This window comes from Miscanthus floridulus, chromosome 19 (assembly GCF_019320115.1).
Source record: "Miscanthus floridulus cultivar M001 chromosome 19, ASM1932011v1, whole genome shotgun sequence".
Taxonomy (NCBI): domain Eukaryota; kingdom Viridiplantae; phylum Streptophyta; class Magnoliopsida; order Poales; family Poaceae; genus Miscanthus; species Miscanthus floridulus.
The window spans coordinates 4,619,427-4,635,918 of record NC_089598.1 but is presented as its reverse complement, the minus strand read 5'-3'; the positions used below and the strand labels follow the sequence as shown (position 1 = coordinate 4,635,918).

The window sequence follows — 16,492 nt, the reverse complement described above, 5'->3', positions numbered from 1 at the left end:
AATTGCTTATAGTATTTTTTTATATTTTTTGTTCGTATTATGTTATAGATGAGCAAAACTTTTAATTTAATTAGATAATAAAACATAAGCATCATTGATTGTAAAATATATTTAGGTAAATCCTTGATTCGAGCCCTCACCCTACTCCTGCTCCACTACCCGCCCGCTCGACGACATCGTCGGCGCAAGGAGAAGCGTTGGACCTTGGCGCGGAAGTCCTCCGGCCTCGCCTCCTGCCACGGCTGGGGTGCCCCGATGCAGACGGCGGAGGAGACCGCACCAGGACATGATGTATGTTGCAAGAGTACATTTGAGATGTTTCAGATGCTTTAGAGGTATGTTTCGACTGTTTTACATGGATGTTGCAAAAGTAGATCGGGATGTTGCATATATTGCAATGGTTGTATACGTACGTTGCAAGCTTATATCTACAATGTTTCATTTGTTTTTTCATAGGTATGTTGCAAGTGTATTTATCTGGATGTTGCATATGTTTCACATATATGTTGCAAGTGTTTTATCTGGATGTTTGCAATGGTTTTTAATTGTTTTTGCAAGTGTTTTAGATGCATGTTTCAAGTGTTTCATCTGTCTTTTTTTTTGTATGTTGCATCTGGATGTTTCCAAAGTAGATCGGGTGTTGCACGTGGGGGATGTGCGTGGGAAGCGAGAGGGGGCGCGAGAAGTCCCCGCGCAGGTGACGTTTGGGCGGCGTGGGCCCCGCGTGGGTGCGGGTGACACAAGCACGGTCGAGCAAAGTCCGGGCTACGCGGGCCCACGACGACAACGTTTCTTTTCACAGTGTACATCGATCTTGGTTTCCAAAGGTAAACCATTAACCAAATCTCCTGATGTCACGAACCTCGTGGCATCGCTCCGGCGTTCTATGGCTATGCCACACAATTGTTCCATTAGTATTCTGCGTCCATTGTTGGTCGTGAAAACAAGTAATAAGGCAACACTTCTTGACAGATTCGATGCAACTTGTTTGCTCAGCTGGCTCCAAATTCATTGGTTTTTCCCAAGCAAGTTACAATTGTAACTTCTTTTGTTCTTGTTGGAGAATTGTGTGGTGTCATTAGCACCCCTCTTGCTTGGTAACATCTTGGTCCGCGCGTAGGGGCGTGCGATCGCCATGGGTAGCAGGCATGGGGATGACGTCCGGTGCAAAGGGCAAGGGGGAGCCGATGTTCGGAGCAGGTCTGGCCTCCACGGCGAGGTAGGACGTCGAGGAGGAGCAGATGAGCTTGAGATGGAGCGGCTTCGTCGGAGATGGAGCCGGCGGCGACCTTGTTGCCTAGGGTTCTGGTGATCGAGGCGGTGAAGCTTCGGTGGGGGTAAGAGGTGAAGAGGCGGCGACGCGCGGAGGGAGGACGAGAGGAGATCGAGCTGTGGGGCGTGGAGGCGAGAGCAAGAGCGACGGCAGCACGCAAACGAGATGAGGGGAGGTGGTGGCACACCACGGTGGGACACGGGACGGTAGCTGTGGGGTGTGATGGGGAGGTGGAGGATGTGGGATGGAGGAGGCTGCTGTGAAACCCTAGCTACTGTACCATGGCTTTGAGCGAGCCACGAGGGAGGGGGCGAGAAAAAACATTGACTAGCACAATTAAATTAAATATAAGATAAATTATTATTATTCGCTCATATTTATCCACGTGTTTGAAGTCCAAGGGAGCCTGATCTCCAAAAGAAAGTTAATTCTTTAAACTAGAGACTTTGAGCTCAAAAAAAACCCAGAGACTTATATTGCTATTGAAAAGGTTAAAGAACCTTACAGGGAACCTAATATTTCTATGGAATATATAGTTTTTCAATAAAAAAATAGAGTTTCATTCCGGGAAGCAATGAATTTGTGAAATATATAGCTTTCCTATTAAAAAATAGACTTTCACTCCGAAAAGCGATGGAAAAAACCATTGAATTAACTAAAAACAGATATAAAGGGAACAAAAATCCAAATTGTGAGTCGTCTGGTAAGAAAAGAAATTCCACGTACTGAATGTATAAAAAGGGTAGAGAGGAATAGTTGAAATACCTAATTCTAGTTTCGCGTTTCTTCGCTTGAAAGTTGAAACGAACGATTTGGCTGTCCGATCGAATGGGGTGAGCCCAATACCCACACGACCCCCAAATCTTCAGCCTGTTCGCTTAGTCATATTTGACTTATAAGCCATGGCTGAAAGTACTGTTGGCTGGTTTGATGTAAAAAAATATTGTTCATTGGCTTAGCTTATCAGCCAACAAACAATATTTTTTTACATCAAACCAGCCAACAGTACTTTCAGTCATAGCTTATGAGCCAAACCAGCATAAACTACCGGGGCGCTTGATTAGAGGACATTGCTCAAGGCAGGGTGTGCGGCATTCTTGTCGGGTCCACTTGTCTTTTTCTGTCTTTTCAGCGCATTGTCCACTACTTCTATAGAGGCTACTCGAGAATGTCGCCCCACGTGGTGTATAACTTTTTTCATTTCATTTTATTCTTTCTTTTCTTTTTTCTCATTTCTTGTTTTCCTTTCTTTCTTTGTTTTTTCATGTTTTCAGATTAATCCAACCATTTTTCTTATTTTAGATTGAGAAGTTATGGTGACAAATTGTCATATAAAAATGTTATGCACATGAGTTATGAGTATAACTTTGTATCTTTTCAAAAAATAAAAATTATGGAAAAAAGTTAGAAAGCCATGATAAGCGGTGGTGGTAAGTTCATGTTCATAAGTCAAATAAAGAAAGTTGTAAAAATATTTTTTCATAAAAAGAATAGTTACGGGTTACGGGACCAACGACAGGTTTTAAAATCAACACCGTACGTAACTTTTATAAAAAAGAAAGTCGTAGAAATATTTTCTCCTAAAAAGAAAAGTCGTGGAGTTGTGGGATTGAAACTAGCGGTCGTTGGCTGATTAGTGTAGCCAGTTGAAGTATAAAGGGATTAAAACTAGCGGCCGTTCGCTGATTAGTGTGGAGCCGGTTGAAGTATAAAGGGAGTTGTCCTTCCTTTCCACCGAGGACCATTCTAGCACCTCGGACGTCTGGATGGACCCGGACGTCCGCGCATGCTGCTACGCGTACCGACGTGTTGCTACGCCTGATGCGCCCTACACATTCTCTTGCATTTTTTTTAGAACAGGCGCCTTATCTTGCTGCTAGCTGCTACGCCCCACGCCTGCTGCTGCGCTCGTACGGGAGAGCACGTGCATGGGGCTCGCCCAGCTACATGTGAGAGAGGGAGGGAGCACAACACGTATACCCATGTGTTACCTGGCCTGCATGCTGTACCATGGGGCCGCCTGGTGATGTAGGGTGCCTGGTTATGCGTCCGTTGAGTGCTGGGCCGCTCTGGTGCTCTTCATGCGCAAATGCACTTTGACCAGGGATTGCTCGACCGTTTGGGCATTGATCGCCCGTTGCGTATACGTCTGACTGTTGAGCTGATCCGCATGACAAAGATAGGCAGCATTGGCTGGGTGCGTGCCCGCGAGTCAGAGTGCGTGGGGAGCAACACTTGCTGCAACATACTGAAACAAGGTGAAACAAATTGCAACATACGTTTGGAATATATGTGTATAGCCGTTGTAACATTTGCAACATTCAGATAAAAAGCTTGCAACATATGTCTAAAAACAAGTGAAATATTTAAAACATACACTTGCAACATATGCGTATAGCAACTGCAACATATGCAACATCCAAATGAACACAACCGAAACATTTGAAACATACACTTGCAACATACGTGTATTGTCATTGCAACATATATAACATCTAGATGAAACTCATGCAATATCCGGATGAAACATACAAAATATACACCTGAAACACAGATGCCTGCGCGGAGTTCGATGCCCACGGTCACCTGTCACGAGAGCAAAAAAATGGCGCATGGAGATGCGGGCCCCCACGCTCCTCTCACGAATTTCCAACGCCGGTCATTCTCTCTCTTTGGTCACCGCGCATGCACGAGCCACGCGCGCCGCATGCACCCCACGTTGAACGAGTGGTCGCATGCGTTCCCACGCATTGACCGCGGAAAAGATGGGTGCGGGCCACGCCCCTCTTTTTTTTTCTTCATCATCATGCCACACGGGTCGGAGCGTTCGGATGGACGAACGCCCTCAACCAAGCATTACGGTTCCATCAACTTAAATATTTAAGTTGAATTGGTTGGTTTCTATCAACTTAAACATTTAAGGTGAGTTGAATCGGCTGGTGCATGCGACTAAATAACAAAACATGTCACCCATTCAGCCTGACACAGAGCTCGCTAGACACCACGGACTGTTCGTTTGGCTGCGGCTTGTCGTAAACGATCGTAAATTTTCAGCCGGAACAGTATTTTCCTCTCACACAAACCAGCTAGTAGTACTTCTTCACGAACTAGCAACGATACGAACCAGCCAACAGAACAGGCTGAGAGTGAGCACGGGCATCTCACAAAGTTCAGGCTACACAGCAAGGTTCAGTTCAGTGTACCGTTGATGACACTTCTCAGGCGAGCAAATATGCTGGTGCTTCAGTCTCTCTCTCTTCTTCCAGACAGGGGAAATTAAACCTGACTTGAACTAGACAAAAGTTACGAAGGACTGTTTTACTCAGACCAGGCAGTGACGGCTCAGGTGTTGGGGCTACAAAAGTTACCAAGATTTTATAGCCGTGTCATCCCATCCTCACCTCACCTCACCTCGTTGCGGATCACCGAATCGTGAGCTCGAGAAAGGGGGTGTTTAGTTCCCCCAATTTCCAGAATTTGACACTATGTAAAAAGAAGATTCCTCGTCACATCAAACTTGCGGTACATGGAGTACTAAATGTTGACGAAATCAAAAATCAATTGCACAGTTTGGTTGTACTTTGCGAGACGAACGTTTTGAGCCTAATTAGTCAACGTTTGGACAATTATTATCAAATACAAACGAAATTGCACAGTAACTCTGCCGGCGCCGATTTCGCGCCGAACTAAACGAGGCCAAAAGCAGCGTGCGTTTCTGAATGACGACACGCAGACATGCGCGAGTATCTCTGAAGAAGCGCATCGAGAAAATCGCAGTGTTCTTTCTTCACATAGAGAAAGGGCATCTGGAAGCCTGTGGCTGAAAAAGGTGTCCCCAAATCTGTTGCGTCAGTAGACAAGGCACATATTCCTTTCATTCAGCGCCAACAGCCCGACACAGATCACAGGACACCAGAGACAGAGTGAGCACGGGCAAAAAGTTCAGGCTACCGTTACCATCCCGGCTCCAGGACGACACTGTCTCAAGCAAATTTGCATTGGGCAAAAGTTGTTTTATTCAGACTAGGTAGTGGTTCAGGAGCTGGGGTACATCACACCTCATGCTTACAGTAGCTTGAGATCCATGGCGATGAAATTCTGGCGGCTGATGGGGTTCATGACCACCGGCGGGCCCGCGGTGCGAGGCCACGCCTGGAACTTCTTGTCCGTCGCCTGCCACCACACCTTGTCCGCCACCGTCCTCGGTGTCGTGCCTGCTCACCATGTAAGTAACACGGATGTTAACGTGAGGATTATTGAGGTGCTTTGCGGTGATAACTTGAGGTCATCAGTTGACCGATGACCCTTTACCTCCAAAAACCTTCTTCTGTGCCACCAGGACATCGGAAGCATACGCGATCGCGAAGGAAGCAGCTAGACCGGCGATGATGTACTTGGCCGACATTGCTGAAACTGCATAGTTTCGTTTCGTACATACAGGGAAGAAAGGTCGCAGGTTCAGGGAACGGAAGTGCTCAAAACTACTAGTAGATGCTTAAATAACAACTGTATTCATCCCGGTATGCGCAATGCAAGATAGGAAAAAAGAGGCAAATATCACATATGAGGCATGGTTTATATTATAAGGAAACATCGAGACATATTTATCATTTGCAAAGTGTGCCATACTACGATTCAATTAAGAAAGCAGTCAACAGCAAGCTTAACACAAAGTGGCTGTAGTTTAGTGGTGAGAATTCCACGTTGTGGCCGTGGAGACCTGGGCTCGAATCCCAGCAGCCACAGTCTTCTTTTGTTTTCTTTTCTTTTTTACTTTTCCATATCATCTCGTTGCTTTTGTAAAACTTTTCCATATCATCTCTATCGATACAAGCCAGTTTTCGTATCACCTCTATCATAAATACAAGCTGGCAGTTTCGAAATAAATGACTATTATTTTTTTGCCTTCTTAGCTTTGGAGATATCTTTTATAGCTTGAGTTTTTTCTACCGGCAGTTTTGAAAAAAAAAAACTTTTTCATATCATCTCTATCTATACAAGCTGGCAGCTTTGAAAAAAAAAAGTGTACTGCATGTCTGCATCAAAATGGGAGGTGAGAACGAGCACGTAGCTCGGTGGCTAGCTTCTCCGTGTGAGAGCTGCCCGTTCGAGTTCGATCCCTAGGATCGCAACTCTGGTGTCTCACCGGGGCATGCCCCCAAAATAAATTTCGTTTGGACCGGGTCCAAGCGTCTGCCTCTCATGCGTGATGCCACAATGGGATCGTGATGTGCTCGTCGCCTACGAAATCTGAGGATTTTGGTGATCTCAAGAATGACGCAGTCTTCAGATCTGAGTGTAGTTGTAGGTTTGTTTGTACAGAATGGTGTGAGTAGTGTGCGTGTGTTGAGTGAGCGTGCGTGTGTACGAACAGATGCTACAGCTGTACCCAGATGAGAGGCACAAAATGAGAGGTAGATGAAATTCAGGGTGTTCGGCTTGTCACATTTCGAACTTATTTCAGCTGATTTCGGTTAATAGGGCAACGCACGAGACAATTACAATTTGGCCACTATCTATCAACAGGTCAAATGCCACTGCCAATGTCCATGCATGACACACCACTGCATCAATGGAAATATGGGGAGGGTGAAGAAGAAGAGGTGGAGGAAAGAAAAAAAATGAAGAGAGAGAGGAAGAAGAAAAGACTAGCTCTCCTTCATGTTCTACATCTGCCACTGTTGGGCGGGGAGGGGAGGGGAGGGGAGGGGAGGGGAGGAGGGTTCTGGCCTTCTGGGGGAGAGGGCGAGACGAAGGACGAGACACGAGAGGGATGAGCTGGGGGCCCACGTTGACGTGGAGGTGAGCTGTCTGGAGGAGGAAGCCGGAGACCAGACAAATCGCACAGGGGAAGTAATCGGGCCCAAACGTAGTGCGTGCGTGCGTGGGCCAAAGAGACAACAGACCGAAAGAAAATTCAGCCCATTAACAGGCCCATAATATTCTTTTTCTCCTCCATGGGGGGAGAGGGACCCCCCGACGCTTTGCTACTGCTACTGGAGCAGAGCGCAACGCCCCACGCGCCCACGCCCGAGGCACGATGGCCGCCGGACCTTCGCCGCTCGCCGGCGGCGTCGGCGACCGGGGCTCCTCCGCCTCGCACCACCAGCACCCGCCTCCCCCGCCGCCGCCCAAGATCCTCCTCGCCAAGCCGCCGCTGCCGCACGCCGCCTCCGCGGGCGCCGACGACGACGGCGGCGGGGGCGCGGGGGGCCGCGCGCGCCAGGCGCCGCAGCCGGGGTCGCTCAGCCTCGTCTCCGACGCGTGGGAGGCCCACACCGACAAGATCCTCCCGGTGCGTGCGTGCGTGCGTGCCGCTCCCGCGCGCCCTTGCTCGCCGTCACAGCAGTTGGGGTCTCGATGCTAGGAAGTTGTTAGGGTGCACTGGTCGATGGAAACACTGGATTTGTTGATCCGTGTCAACTGTAGCTAGCTTTAGGTCTCGTCAGTCTATTTGTTAGCTTAATCCATTATTATTGTGGGTACTTCTTTCTGAATGTTGCATTTGTTGGTTTTAGTTCTCAATCAAGTAAGCCTCCCTCTCAGCGCTGGGTTGTTTCTAATTTGTTAGTGCTTCATCGTTCCGTAGATGCCCTTCCTTCACATATGATGACTGATTGACTGTGATATGTTATTTGGCTTCTACTGATCATACTTTATATATGCATATGTTAATGTGAAATTGTGATCCATTGAGCAACACGGGGGGTGCTGCATTTAGAAGGGATGGGGTTTAGATAGTGAAAGTTAGTGATACGTGTTCTTTTTTTAATAATGAGATATATAGATATTATTCCTCAAACCTTACTAACCCAACCATGCTTTTGCAGTATTTGACCGAGAACAATGATTTCATGGTGATTGGGGTAATTGGCCCACCTGGTGTGGGCAAGTCAACCATCATGAATGAACTATATGGACATGATGCAAGCTCACCTGGTAAGATGCAACTTCACTTTGTTATGCTCTTTTATGCGTCGTTCAATCACTTAGATTCATTGGTTCTTATACTGAGAAGCACTTCTAATGATTATTCTGTTGATGCACTTTGCGATTGATCACATGGACATTGTTCTTAATGTTTCCACCATGCAATATCTAGCTGTCCTCAGATTTTTATCTACCACAGTATGCACATTATAAAGCCTCTTTAGCGTCACGAATGCTGCTTAGAAGTTAAACAAAGAGCACTCCTATTTTGGTTCAAATTTTGTTCAATACCAAAATCTTAGATTCCTAAAAACTCATTTCCTTTGAACATTCTGTGTAGGAATGCTTCCTCCTTTTCCTACACAAACTGAGGAAACAAGATTGATGGGGAAACACTGTACTACTGGTATTGACATCAGGATATCTAATGAGCGAGTTATACTCCTTGACGCTCAGGTGAGATGACATTAATTTTATTCTGTTTTTTGCAATCGGAATGCTAGAACCGGTTATCAGTGTCTTGCTTACCAATTTGTGAAAGGAAACCTCTTTTGCCCTGCAGCCAGTGTATAGTCCCTCTGTTCTAATCGATATGTTGAGGCCAGATGGTTCATCCACAATTCCTGTCCTTAATGGTGAACCCTTATCAGCAGACTTAGCTCATGAACTAATGGGAATCCAGGTAAAGACTGTATTTACAATTATGAAACTCACTTGTGCTACTGCTGGTTCGTTGGAAATACCTAATAATTGATCGGTATTTTCTGTTATTCTGCAAGGAATTGCTGTAGCTTGGTGTTTTCTTGGCATCTGTTTGTAATATAGTGTTGGTCGTGTCAGAAGGGATGAATGATTTGTCCATGTGGGAGCTCATGCTTACAGTAAGTTATCTCTTCTAAATTTGTACCTTCCGTCATTCTTTCATTAGCCCGTCTGGAAGACAGAGGAAGTTATACCTGTAGGTTCAGGATCCGAGTTTTCACCTAATTTCCAAGAAAATTGAGCTGTTGTTCTAGCGTTCTAATGATCCTATCCCATCACACCTGTTTCTCCCATCACATTTTTTCTTCCGTATCCCAAATAGTTTACAATAACTTGGCTTTTGGGACCTGGTAGTAATGCAGAAGGCTGAATGGATGTTCAAATACATTTTCACAGGTTGATTTATTGAAGCACAACATACCTGATCCATCCGTGTTAACGTCATCAGCATCCCAAGACAAGGAAAACAAAAATGAAGACCAATTGGGCAGTGAAGACTATATTTCTGATCTCTGTTTTGTGCATGCTAGGTGAGAATTAGCCATTGACATGATCATTGTTTTGTTACTTAAGGGAAATTATATGCTCATTTCTATGTTGCTGAACAAAGAGATGTATGGCATTTTCTATCTTGGTAAAAGCATTTACTATTTCCTTTTAAAAATAGCATTTATTTTGCTGTGTTACAAGAATGTAATACTTCCACACCTAAATTGGCCCTGTACTCTTTTGCTCTAAATAATCTAAGAACCTTACATTGTTGTGCCTTTCTAATTGAACAGGTTGCAGGGACAAGATTTTTCTCCTTCAAAGCTCATGCTTCTAAGGAAAACTCTCGAGAAGCACTTCAACTCATCCTCTTTTAGAATCGGGAGCTCTAATGCAACAGGTCAAGCTTTTGATTCGCTGGTTTCTTCAAGCACGAAAGTTGAAGATTTAACCTCCGGTCGGCAGGACATATTTCTCCTTCCCCTGAGAGGACATGATAACTCGACAAAGTTTGAGTATGGAACATACTCGTGCATGCTAGGGATGCTTCGTGATCAGGTATGGTTGCTACACTGAGGAGTTTGCATAATAGGAAGGGAATATTCAATAGACTTACAAACCCTAGCTTGTGATTCGCAAATGTGTCAGTTACATGGGACTGACTGATTAAGATTCTATTAAAATCTAACACAACATTTTCTTATGTAAATAAGTCTGGGCAAGCCATTCCTTCCTAAACCCTAGAGTTTCATCTAATCATCCTTGACACCTGTACTCTAGCAAATCATGAGAAGCATTACTTGGTTTGCTGCTTTTAACTGGACTGGTTTCGTTGATTCTGAGAAGCTAAGGTTACATTAAAAATCCAATCAATTGGAACTCATTCCAATAAAGATATTTGTTGCTGAACATTAAACTTCCTTTGTAATATCTATTTGGCACATTTCTTCAAGGCCTGGTCGAGTCAGTCTGACGTGAACACTCGTGTGGCTACAGATCCTGTCATGGCCAGCGAGGTCATTCTCGAAGAACCTCTCGGAGCGCGACTGGCTGAGAAGCTCAGCGAAGATCTGGGACATGGTGAAGAAGTCCCCTGTCATCTCGGAGTACTGCAAGGCGCTCCAGAGCTCAGGGTTGTTTAGGAAGTAGCCGTAGTCTGGCAGCTACTTTGTTGGTATGCGCCCGCTTTGGCTTGACTGGATTGGAAAATTAAACCAAAGAATCGTCATTAGATCAGATGGACCTGCTCTCTCATGCAACGTTGATATGTTTCTTGGTAGGGCACCGTATGTTCTGTTTATAATTGACTTTGAGATACCCCCGTATGTTTTGTTAGCACCAGATTAGTTGTTGGACAAGCTGTGTGTGATAAGCTCTGAGTCAGCGACAGCAGATGGCAATCGCCAGTATTCAGTTTCATGTACGGCTCATGCTTCTCTGCTAGTCGTATGATACTGAGACAATGATCATTAAACCAAATTACCGCCCTGTTCGCTTGGCTTATAAGCTGTACTTTTTCAGCCAACGAACAATATTTTTCTCTCACAATCAATCAGTCAACGGTATTTTCAGTCATGGTTTATCAGCCAAGGTAAAGGTCTTTTTTAATGGAAACAAAATACAATGTCCGTCAAACCAAACTACAAAAAGTTTGTGATCTTTTTCAAAGAAAAGAAAATAAAACTGCATGCTGGTGGATTTGTACGCCTTCCTCCGTCTTAAAATGGATGCATTCTAGATGACGTCAGCGACTTGGGAGCATGTTCGGTTGGCTGGTTTGTATCGTTGCTGGTTCGTTTATGTGAAAGAGAAGTACTGCTGGCTGGTTCGTTGGAACAGTGTCCATGTGAGGGGCTGGCTCAGCCCCAGCCGAACACGGCGAAGAATATGGACCCGTTCAACCTGACGAAAATGTTGTTGATCGTCGGCTTCTTCGCCTGGTCATTCCCGAGTCCTCCACTCGAGAATCCACAGGAGGAGGAGGTGGAGCGCCCGCCATGGCCGGCTCCGATCCCCTCGCGTATCAAGGTCAGTAGCACAGCACAGCCTCCACGCCTGCTCCTTACAGAGCCGGCAGGCTGCATCCTCCATGCGTGCTCCAAGTAAAAATAGCAACCAAGATTCAGTCTGGAATTTGCTCGTTGCTCGCGTAGCGGCTGTTCGTGCGTACGTACTAGGCAAGCTCGCGATCTGGATCCTGACTCCTGAGCTGACAGTACCTGCTGCGATGAACAGCCAAGAGCCGGATAGGTTGCAATTGGGTGACTGCTAACGCTAACTGATCTTCTCTTTGGGGAAAATTTGGGTTGCAGGGCTAGCGATCGTGGTCATGGGAGTCAGCGGCTGCGGCAAATCGTAAGATACTTCATCCTCCTCACTCTGTTCTGCGCTCATGCTTCAAGAATTCTGTCGAGATTGCTTAAAGATAGCACAAATCGGCAAGATTCATCCGGCGTTCTGCCAGTGACAGTCCTTATAAACTAAATCTCTCTTTTCTTTTCTTGCCTGCGAACTCGCAGAACCGTCGCGGCAATGCTCGCCGAAGCCTTGGGCTGCAGCTTCATCGAAGCAGACGATTACCATTCCCAGGCAAACAAAGGTACACCACCCCACCCCACCACGCAATTCACATCATCACATTTCTGAAACCTGAAACCTCTGGCATTCTGCCATTTTTGCCATCTCTGAACTTCTGCTGAACTGGCCTCTACTCTCAACTTGTGCACAAACCCAGCCAAGATGAGCGAGGGCATCCCGCTCTCCGACGCGGACCGCGCGCCGTGGCTGGAGTCGCTCCGGGACGCCATCCGGGAGCGGCTGGACGGCGGTGAGGACGTGGCCGTGAGCTGCTCGGCGCTTCAGCTCAGGTACCGGGACGTGCTCCGCGCCGCCGACCGCGGCTACGAGCCGGGGGAGTACGCCACCTGCAGGGTGAGGTTCGTGTGCCTGCGGGCGTCGGCGGAGGTGATCGCCGAGAGGATGCTGCGGAGGTCGACGGAAGGGAAGCACTTCATGCCGGCGAGCCTGCTGCGGAGCCAGCTCGACCTGCTGCAGATCGACGCCACGGAGGGGGTCACGGAGTTCGACGCCACGACGGTGCGTCCCGGCGACATCGTCCTCGACACCGTTGCTCTGTTCAGGGAGGAGCTGGCGTCGACAGTCCCTTCTTGACTTGTTTCTGAATGCGAATGCGATGCAATTTCATTCATGATTCAGTATTCATTCATCCCATCATAAAGAAACTCCACGTTTACAGACAAACTCTGAACATGATGCAAAGCTCTCTTCAACATTACCCAGTTCATTCAGAATCAAACATCCATAGCGATGAAACAGGCACGCTCGATCAACAAGCTCGATAAACAAGAGGGTAGAAAGAAAGGGAAAAAAACTGAGTCTACCTAACAGCAATGGTGACTGCTATTGTTCTAACCTGCAACCTATACAGACCAAGCACAACTGCATCAGGTACCCTGGTTAGGGTGACCTGTTGAACCAACCACAGATTGTGGTCACGAGACCTGCTGCCGCCGATTGTAAGTGTCCTCGTGGACAAACACCGGTTCGCTGCTCTGCTGCGGGATCACAGGCTGACCCATCGCGATGCCATGGTTCTGTGGGGTTGCAAACGTCGGCGGAGGACCCTTGGACGATGACAGAGCGACGTAGTAGACTATGGCCAGCGCCACGCTGGCAAAGGCTAGCACCGCTCCCCCGGAGAAGACCCCTGGCTTCACGACGTAGCAGAAGCTACCAAAGTACATGTTCTCCTCGCCTCTCTGGTCGTTCAGGGCAGCTCCAGTCAGCAGGAGAAGGAATGCGATAATGAAAGTGCACCTGCGGAATTTAGCAATACTTAGGTTAGCACATTAGCGAAATCTGGTATTTAGACAACTAGTAGAAACACATATATCACCGGTTACTAAATCCAACAAGTTAATGAGATCCTTGTCTAGGAAGACGTAGAATTTCACTGCAGGTACTATAAGCTTGGGATCTATGCAAAAGCTATTATATGGATCCAGCATGTGGACTACTCATATTCGTGGCTTACAAGGAATATAATAAACATCAGTCAATTAACAGTGTGCCAGCTACTAGATCAAAGAACGTATTTAAGAAAATGATGTGACTCTTTATATGTCAATGCTACGCTATTTCTTTATAATGGTTGCTTCACTAATGCAAAATAAAAATAACGAAACGAGTCAAATGCAGCCAAGAACTCAGGTGTAGTTTGACGTTCAACATAACATAACAACATTCAACATCCATTATTACTGGTAAACCAATTCACTAAAAGGCTATGTAAGGTTTACAAAATATGAGAAAAGAACAAAACAGATCATAAACTTCAAGACCAGAATGTTACCAGGATATGATGAATGAAATCAGGGCTACACTCCAGTTAGTGTCTGAGGGAACAGGATGCCTCTTACAACAGATGCAACCAGCGACTGTGTTTATGATGGACTGGGCGAGCATAAGAGAGACGGCAGATATTAAACCAAGCGCTAAGGCTGGGGTTCTTGGGTATATGCATTTACCAGGAGTACCACTTGTTTGAACATCCGAAACCTGCATGATTCACATGATGAACGTTACATTTGGACATGGGCACAAATATAGGTACAATTTATTAGCGAAAGAATGACAACCATTTCCAGACCCTATATTTAGAGCATATAAAGTGAAACAGTCAATTATTAATAAATTTGCCGATTCTAAAATGGTAAGTTAGGTTGAAGACAAAATCAAATTGGCATAAACATACATGAATGTGTCCGATAGACGTGACAAAGAATGCATTTTAATCTAGAAGAATAGCACAAAGAAGCAAAAAAAAATGATAAACATGTGTCTTAGGATTTGTATGCAGAGGTGACATGCAGCCTCATCGCCTATGATTTTAGCTATCTCATCAAGAGTGAGAAGGGCAGGCCTGGTGCAGTGGTGAGAGCTGTCTCACTGAGTCACCAGGTCGCGGGTTCCAAGCAGCCTCTCTGCAGATTTTGCAGGGGGGAGGCTTGCCTCGGTTTTTCCCTTCCCACACCCCACTCATGTGGGAGCCTCCGGCACTAGGTCTGCCCTTTATCTCATCAAGAGTGAGATAAGAAAAAACTTGGACAACTGTTCTATCAAGGTAGTATATGCAGCTAAACAAATATGCAAGAAAACCTAAGGCAATGTGGCGTCCTGACCCCAAAGGCCAAAGATGAAGAATGGTAACAAAAAGGCAATAAAAAATGACGGAAGATCCTGATTGATTCGAATCACTTGGGATGGATCAGTTGCAACTTGCAACCAAGATCAAACCAATGAAGCACTCTGAAGCTCTCACACTATGGCAACCAACCATTTCTATTTCTACGACAAGGCCACTGGCTCACAGATTTCGTTCACCTCGGCTCTCAGCATATATTACACCTAAAAGAAAGGAAGGTTTTATTCGAGTCCTTGTTGCATCATTAGGTCATACCGGCTAGGTACACTCAGGATCATTACCGTCCACTCCCTCGACGCGCAAGCGTGAAAATCACCTATTAATAGCCCCAAACAAGCATAATAATCTTTCTCCGGCACAGCAGTTAGTAGTACAGTACTAGACTAGAGTACCGCAGCGGACTCAGCTCCCCGGCGCGCCCAGTTGCCGACCGCTCCTCCGCCGAGAAGTCCCGCGCTCAGGAGCGACCGAGATCTAACACTCGGAGGCAAGGCCATCGCCGTACCGGCGTACTGTACTCAAGAACGGAACGTAACGGAACGGGGCAGCTCATACCCGGCCGCCGCGCCGGTGCAGGAGAGAGGGGATGCGGCGAGACGCACCTTGACGCGGGTGGCCTCCGCCGCGAATCCGAGCGCCGCCGAGAGGACGCCGAGGAAGCCGACCACCGCGCACACCGCCACGACCTTCCGCTCCATCTCCCACCCTACTCCCCTACCCGCTCGTCCACCAAACAACCACCAACCTCTCTCTCCCTCCCTCCCCCACGTCCTCCTTCCCCTACAAGGCTACAGGTCTCTCGCTGGTCGCTGCCCGCAACCGCAAGCAAGCAAAAGAGGACGAGAAAATCTAGCGGCTTTTTGTCCGACCGGGGGAGGACGAGAGGAGAGCCATAGCCCATAGGAGAGGAACTGGAATTATTTCCACCGAATTTTTCTCGGGGGCCGCGTTTATCCCGCAGCCTTTCGCGTCGCTTCGCCCACTGCGCGTGGGGGCCACTGGTTCGGTGGGGCCCACGCGCCAGCTGCGTCTGCACCGCCACGTCGTCCCGTTCGAGGCGCGCGGGTGTGCGGACGGTCCACGGTGGACGAGCACGAGCGCGCGGGGGACGGGGGACGGGGAGGCGGCGCCCACCTGAGGAGGGGCGGTGCGCCGTGGACGCGGTGCACGGGCTTCTGCTTTGCTTTGTGTACGTAGACGTACTAGGCAGTTGTGCGTGTGTTCTTTTTGCCTCTTTTTTTTCGCTTTGCCTGCGGGACGGAGTTTCTATGCGAACGAATGAAAAAGAAAGGGGGAAAGATGGCACGAGTATCAAAGCAAAGCAAAGCAAAGCAAGTGGAAGGTGGGCGAGCTGTGATGTGATTTGGAGTTGTCCTGGTGCTTCTTCTTCTTCTTCCTCCCAATGTGGACCGACCAATCAGAGAGACCAACAGCAATAGCTTTGAATTTGAAATTATCCTACTCCGACGTTAAACTGTTCTTAGTTTGACCAAAAACTTAGTTATGGAATAAAAGTTTATAATATATAATAGGCCCTATTTGAATTTTAGGGTTCAACGTTCGCCCATCTTATGATAATAAGTTTAATCATAGGCTTTTTTTTATAAAAGCTAATGAATTTTAAATACGTGCTCCATTCTAAATTATAAATAATTCTTAATTTTTTACATGATTTTTATTATATATCTACATACAATATATATTCAAATGCGTAGCAAAAATATTATAGAGCTATGAAAGCCATTACGACATAATTTAGAATAGGAGGAGTATAGTTAATATCTTAAACTATTTATTACTACTACATTCAAAAA

At 46.7% G+C, this 16,492-nt stretch overlaps 4 protein-coding genes and 1 non-coding gene across 5 annotated transcripts; 3 read left to right on the top strand and 2 right to left on the bottom strand.

Annotated features, from left to right (window-relative positions):
* Positions 1-5,291: 5,291 nt before the first annotated feature.
* LOC136525418 (uncharacterized) lies at positions 5,292-5,883 on the bottom strand. The gene is made up of 2 exons (XM_066518411.1): positions 5,582-5,883; positions 5,292-5,509 (listed from the first exon to the last, which is right to left on the bottom strand). Exons 1-2 carry the CDS (start codon positions 5,676-5,678, stop codon positions 5,292-5,294), a joined length of 315 nt encoding a protein of 104 aa, XP_066374508.1. The 5' UTR covers positions 5,679-5,883.
* A 63-nt stretch (positions 5,884-5,946) lies between these two features.
* TRNAH-GUG (transfer RNA histidin (anticodon GUG)) lies at positions 5,947-6,018 on the top strand. Its single transcript has one exon. It is a non-coding gene; the product is annotated as a tRNA-His (tRNA).
* Positions 6,019-7,256: 1,238 nt separating this feature from the next.
* LOC136528827 (uncharacterized) lies at positions 7,257-10,938 on the top strand. The gene is made up of 8 exons (XM_066521816.1): positions 7,257-7,568; positions 8,104-8,212; positions 8,544-8,659; positions 8,766-8,885; positions 8,995-9,084; positions 9,362-9,495; positions 9,748-10,012; positions 10,451-10,938. Exons 1-8 carry the CDS (start codon positions 7,314-7,316, stop codon positions 10,601-10,603), a joined length of 1,242 nt encoding a protein of 413 aa, XP_066377913.1. The 5' UTR covers positions 7,257-7,313; the 3' UTR covers positions 10,604-10,938.
* Positions 10,939-11,341: 403 nt separating this feature from the next.
* Positions 11,342-12,625, top strand: LOC136529014 (gluconokinase-like). Its single transcript, XM_066522034.1, has 4 exons — positions 11,342-11,482; positions 11,767-11,809; positions 11,974-12,053; positions 12,189-12,625. Exons 1-4 carry the CDS (start codon positions 11,452-11,454, stop codon positions 12,623-12,625), a joined length of 591 nt encoding a protein of 196 aa, XP_066378131.1. The 5' UTR covers positions 11,342-11,451.
* A 99-nt stretch (positions 12,626-12,724) lies between these two features.
* Positions 12,725-15,577, bottom strand: LOC136529013 (protein MODIFYING WALL LIGNIN-1-like). The gene is made up of 3 exons (XM_066522033.1): positions 15,281-15,577; positions 13,827-14,032; positions 12,725-13,291 (listed from the first exon to the last, which is right to left on the bottom strand). The coding sequence occupies exons 1-3, from the start codon at positions 15,374-15,376 to the stop codon at positions 12,967-12,969; spliced, it is 627 nt and encodes a 208-aa protein (XP_066378130.1). The 5' UTR covers positions 15,377-15,577; the 3' UTR covers positions 12,725-12,966.
* Positions 15,578-16,492: the final 915 nt, after the last annotated feature.

What these genes read in the sequence shown, in the direction of transcription:
- LOC136525418 (XM_066518411.1), bottom strand. Translation starts at nt 5,678, where the DNA reads ATGTCGGCCAAGTACATCATCGCCGGTCTAGCTGCTTCCTTCGCGATC. An exon ending in GAAGAAGGTTTTTGGAGGTA is followed by an intron (nt 5,510 to 5,581) that starts AAGGGTCATCGG and finishes ACGTTAACATCC; the next exon opens with GTGTTACTTACATGGTGAGC.
- LOC136528827 (XM_066521816.1), top strand. Translation starts at nt 7,314, where the DNA reads ATGGCCGCCGGACCTTCGCCGCTCGCCGGCGGCGTCGGCGACCGGGGC. An exon ending in TTATACTCCTTGACGCTCAG is followed by an intron (nt 8,660 to 8,765) that starts GTGAGATGACAT and finishes TTTGCCCTGCAG; the next exon opens with CCAGTGTATAGTCCCTCTGT. An exon ending in ATGAACTAATGGGAATCCAG is followed by an intron (nt 8,886 to 8,994) that starts GTAAAGACTGTA and finishes GAATTGCTGTAG; the next exon opens with CTTGGTGTTTTCTTGGCATC.
- LOC136529014 (XM_066522034.1), top strand. Translation starts at nt 11,452, where the DNA reads ATGGCCGGCTCCGATCCCCTCGCGTATCAAG. An exon ending in CGATCCCCTCGCGTATCAAG is followed by an intron (nt 11,483 to 11,766) that starts GTCAGTAGCACA and finishes TTTGGGTTGCAG; the next exon opens with GGCTAGCGATCGTGGTCATG. An exon ending in GTCAGCGGCTGCGGCAAATC is followed by an intron (nt 11,810 to 11,973) that starts GTAAGATACTTC and finishes GCGAACTCGCAG; the next exon opens with AACCGTCGCGGCAATGCTCG.
- LOC136529013 (XM_066522033.1), bottom strand. Translation starts at nt 15,376, where the DNA reads ATGGAGCGGAAGGTCGTGGCGGTGTGCGCGGTGGTCGGCTTCCTCGGC. An exon ending in CGGAGGCCACCCGCGTCAAG is followed by an intron (nt 14,033 to 15,280) that starts GTGCGTCTCGCC and finishes TGAATCATGCAG; the next exon opens with GTTTCGGATGTTCAAACAAG. An exon ending in ATTTCATTCATCATATCCTG is followed by an intron (nt 13,292 to 13,826) that starts GTAACATTCTGG and finishes TAAATTCCGCAG; the next exon opens with GTGCACTTTCATTATCGCAT.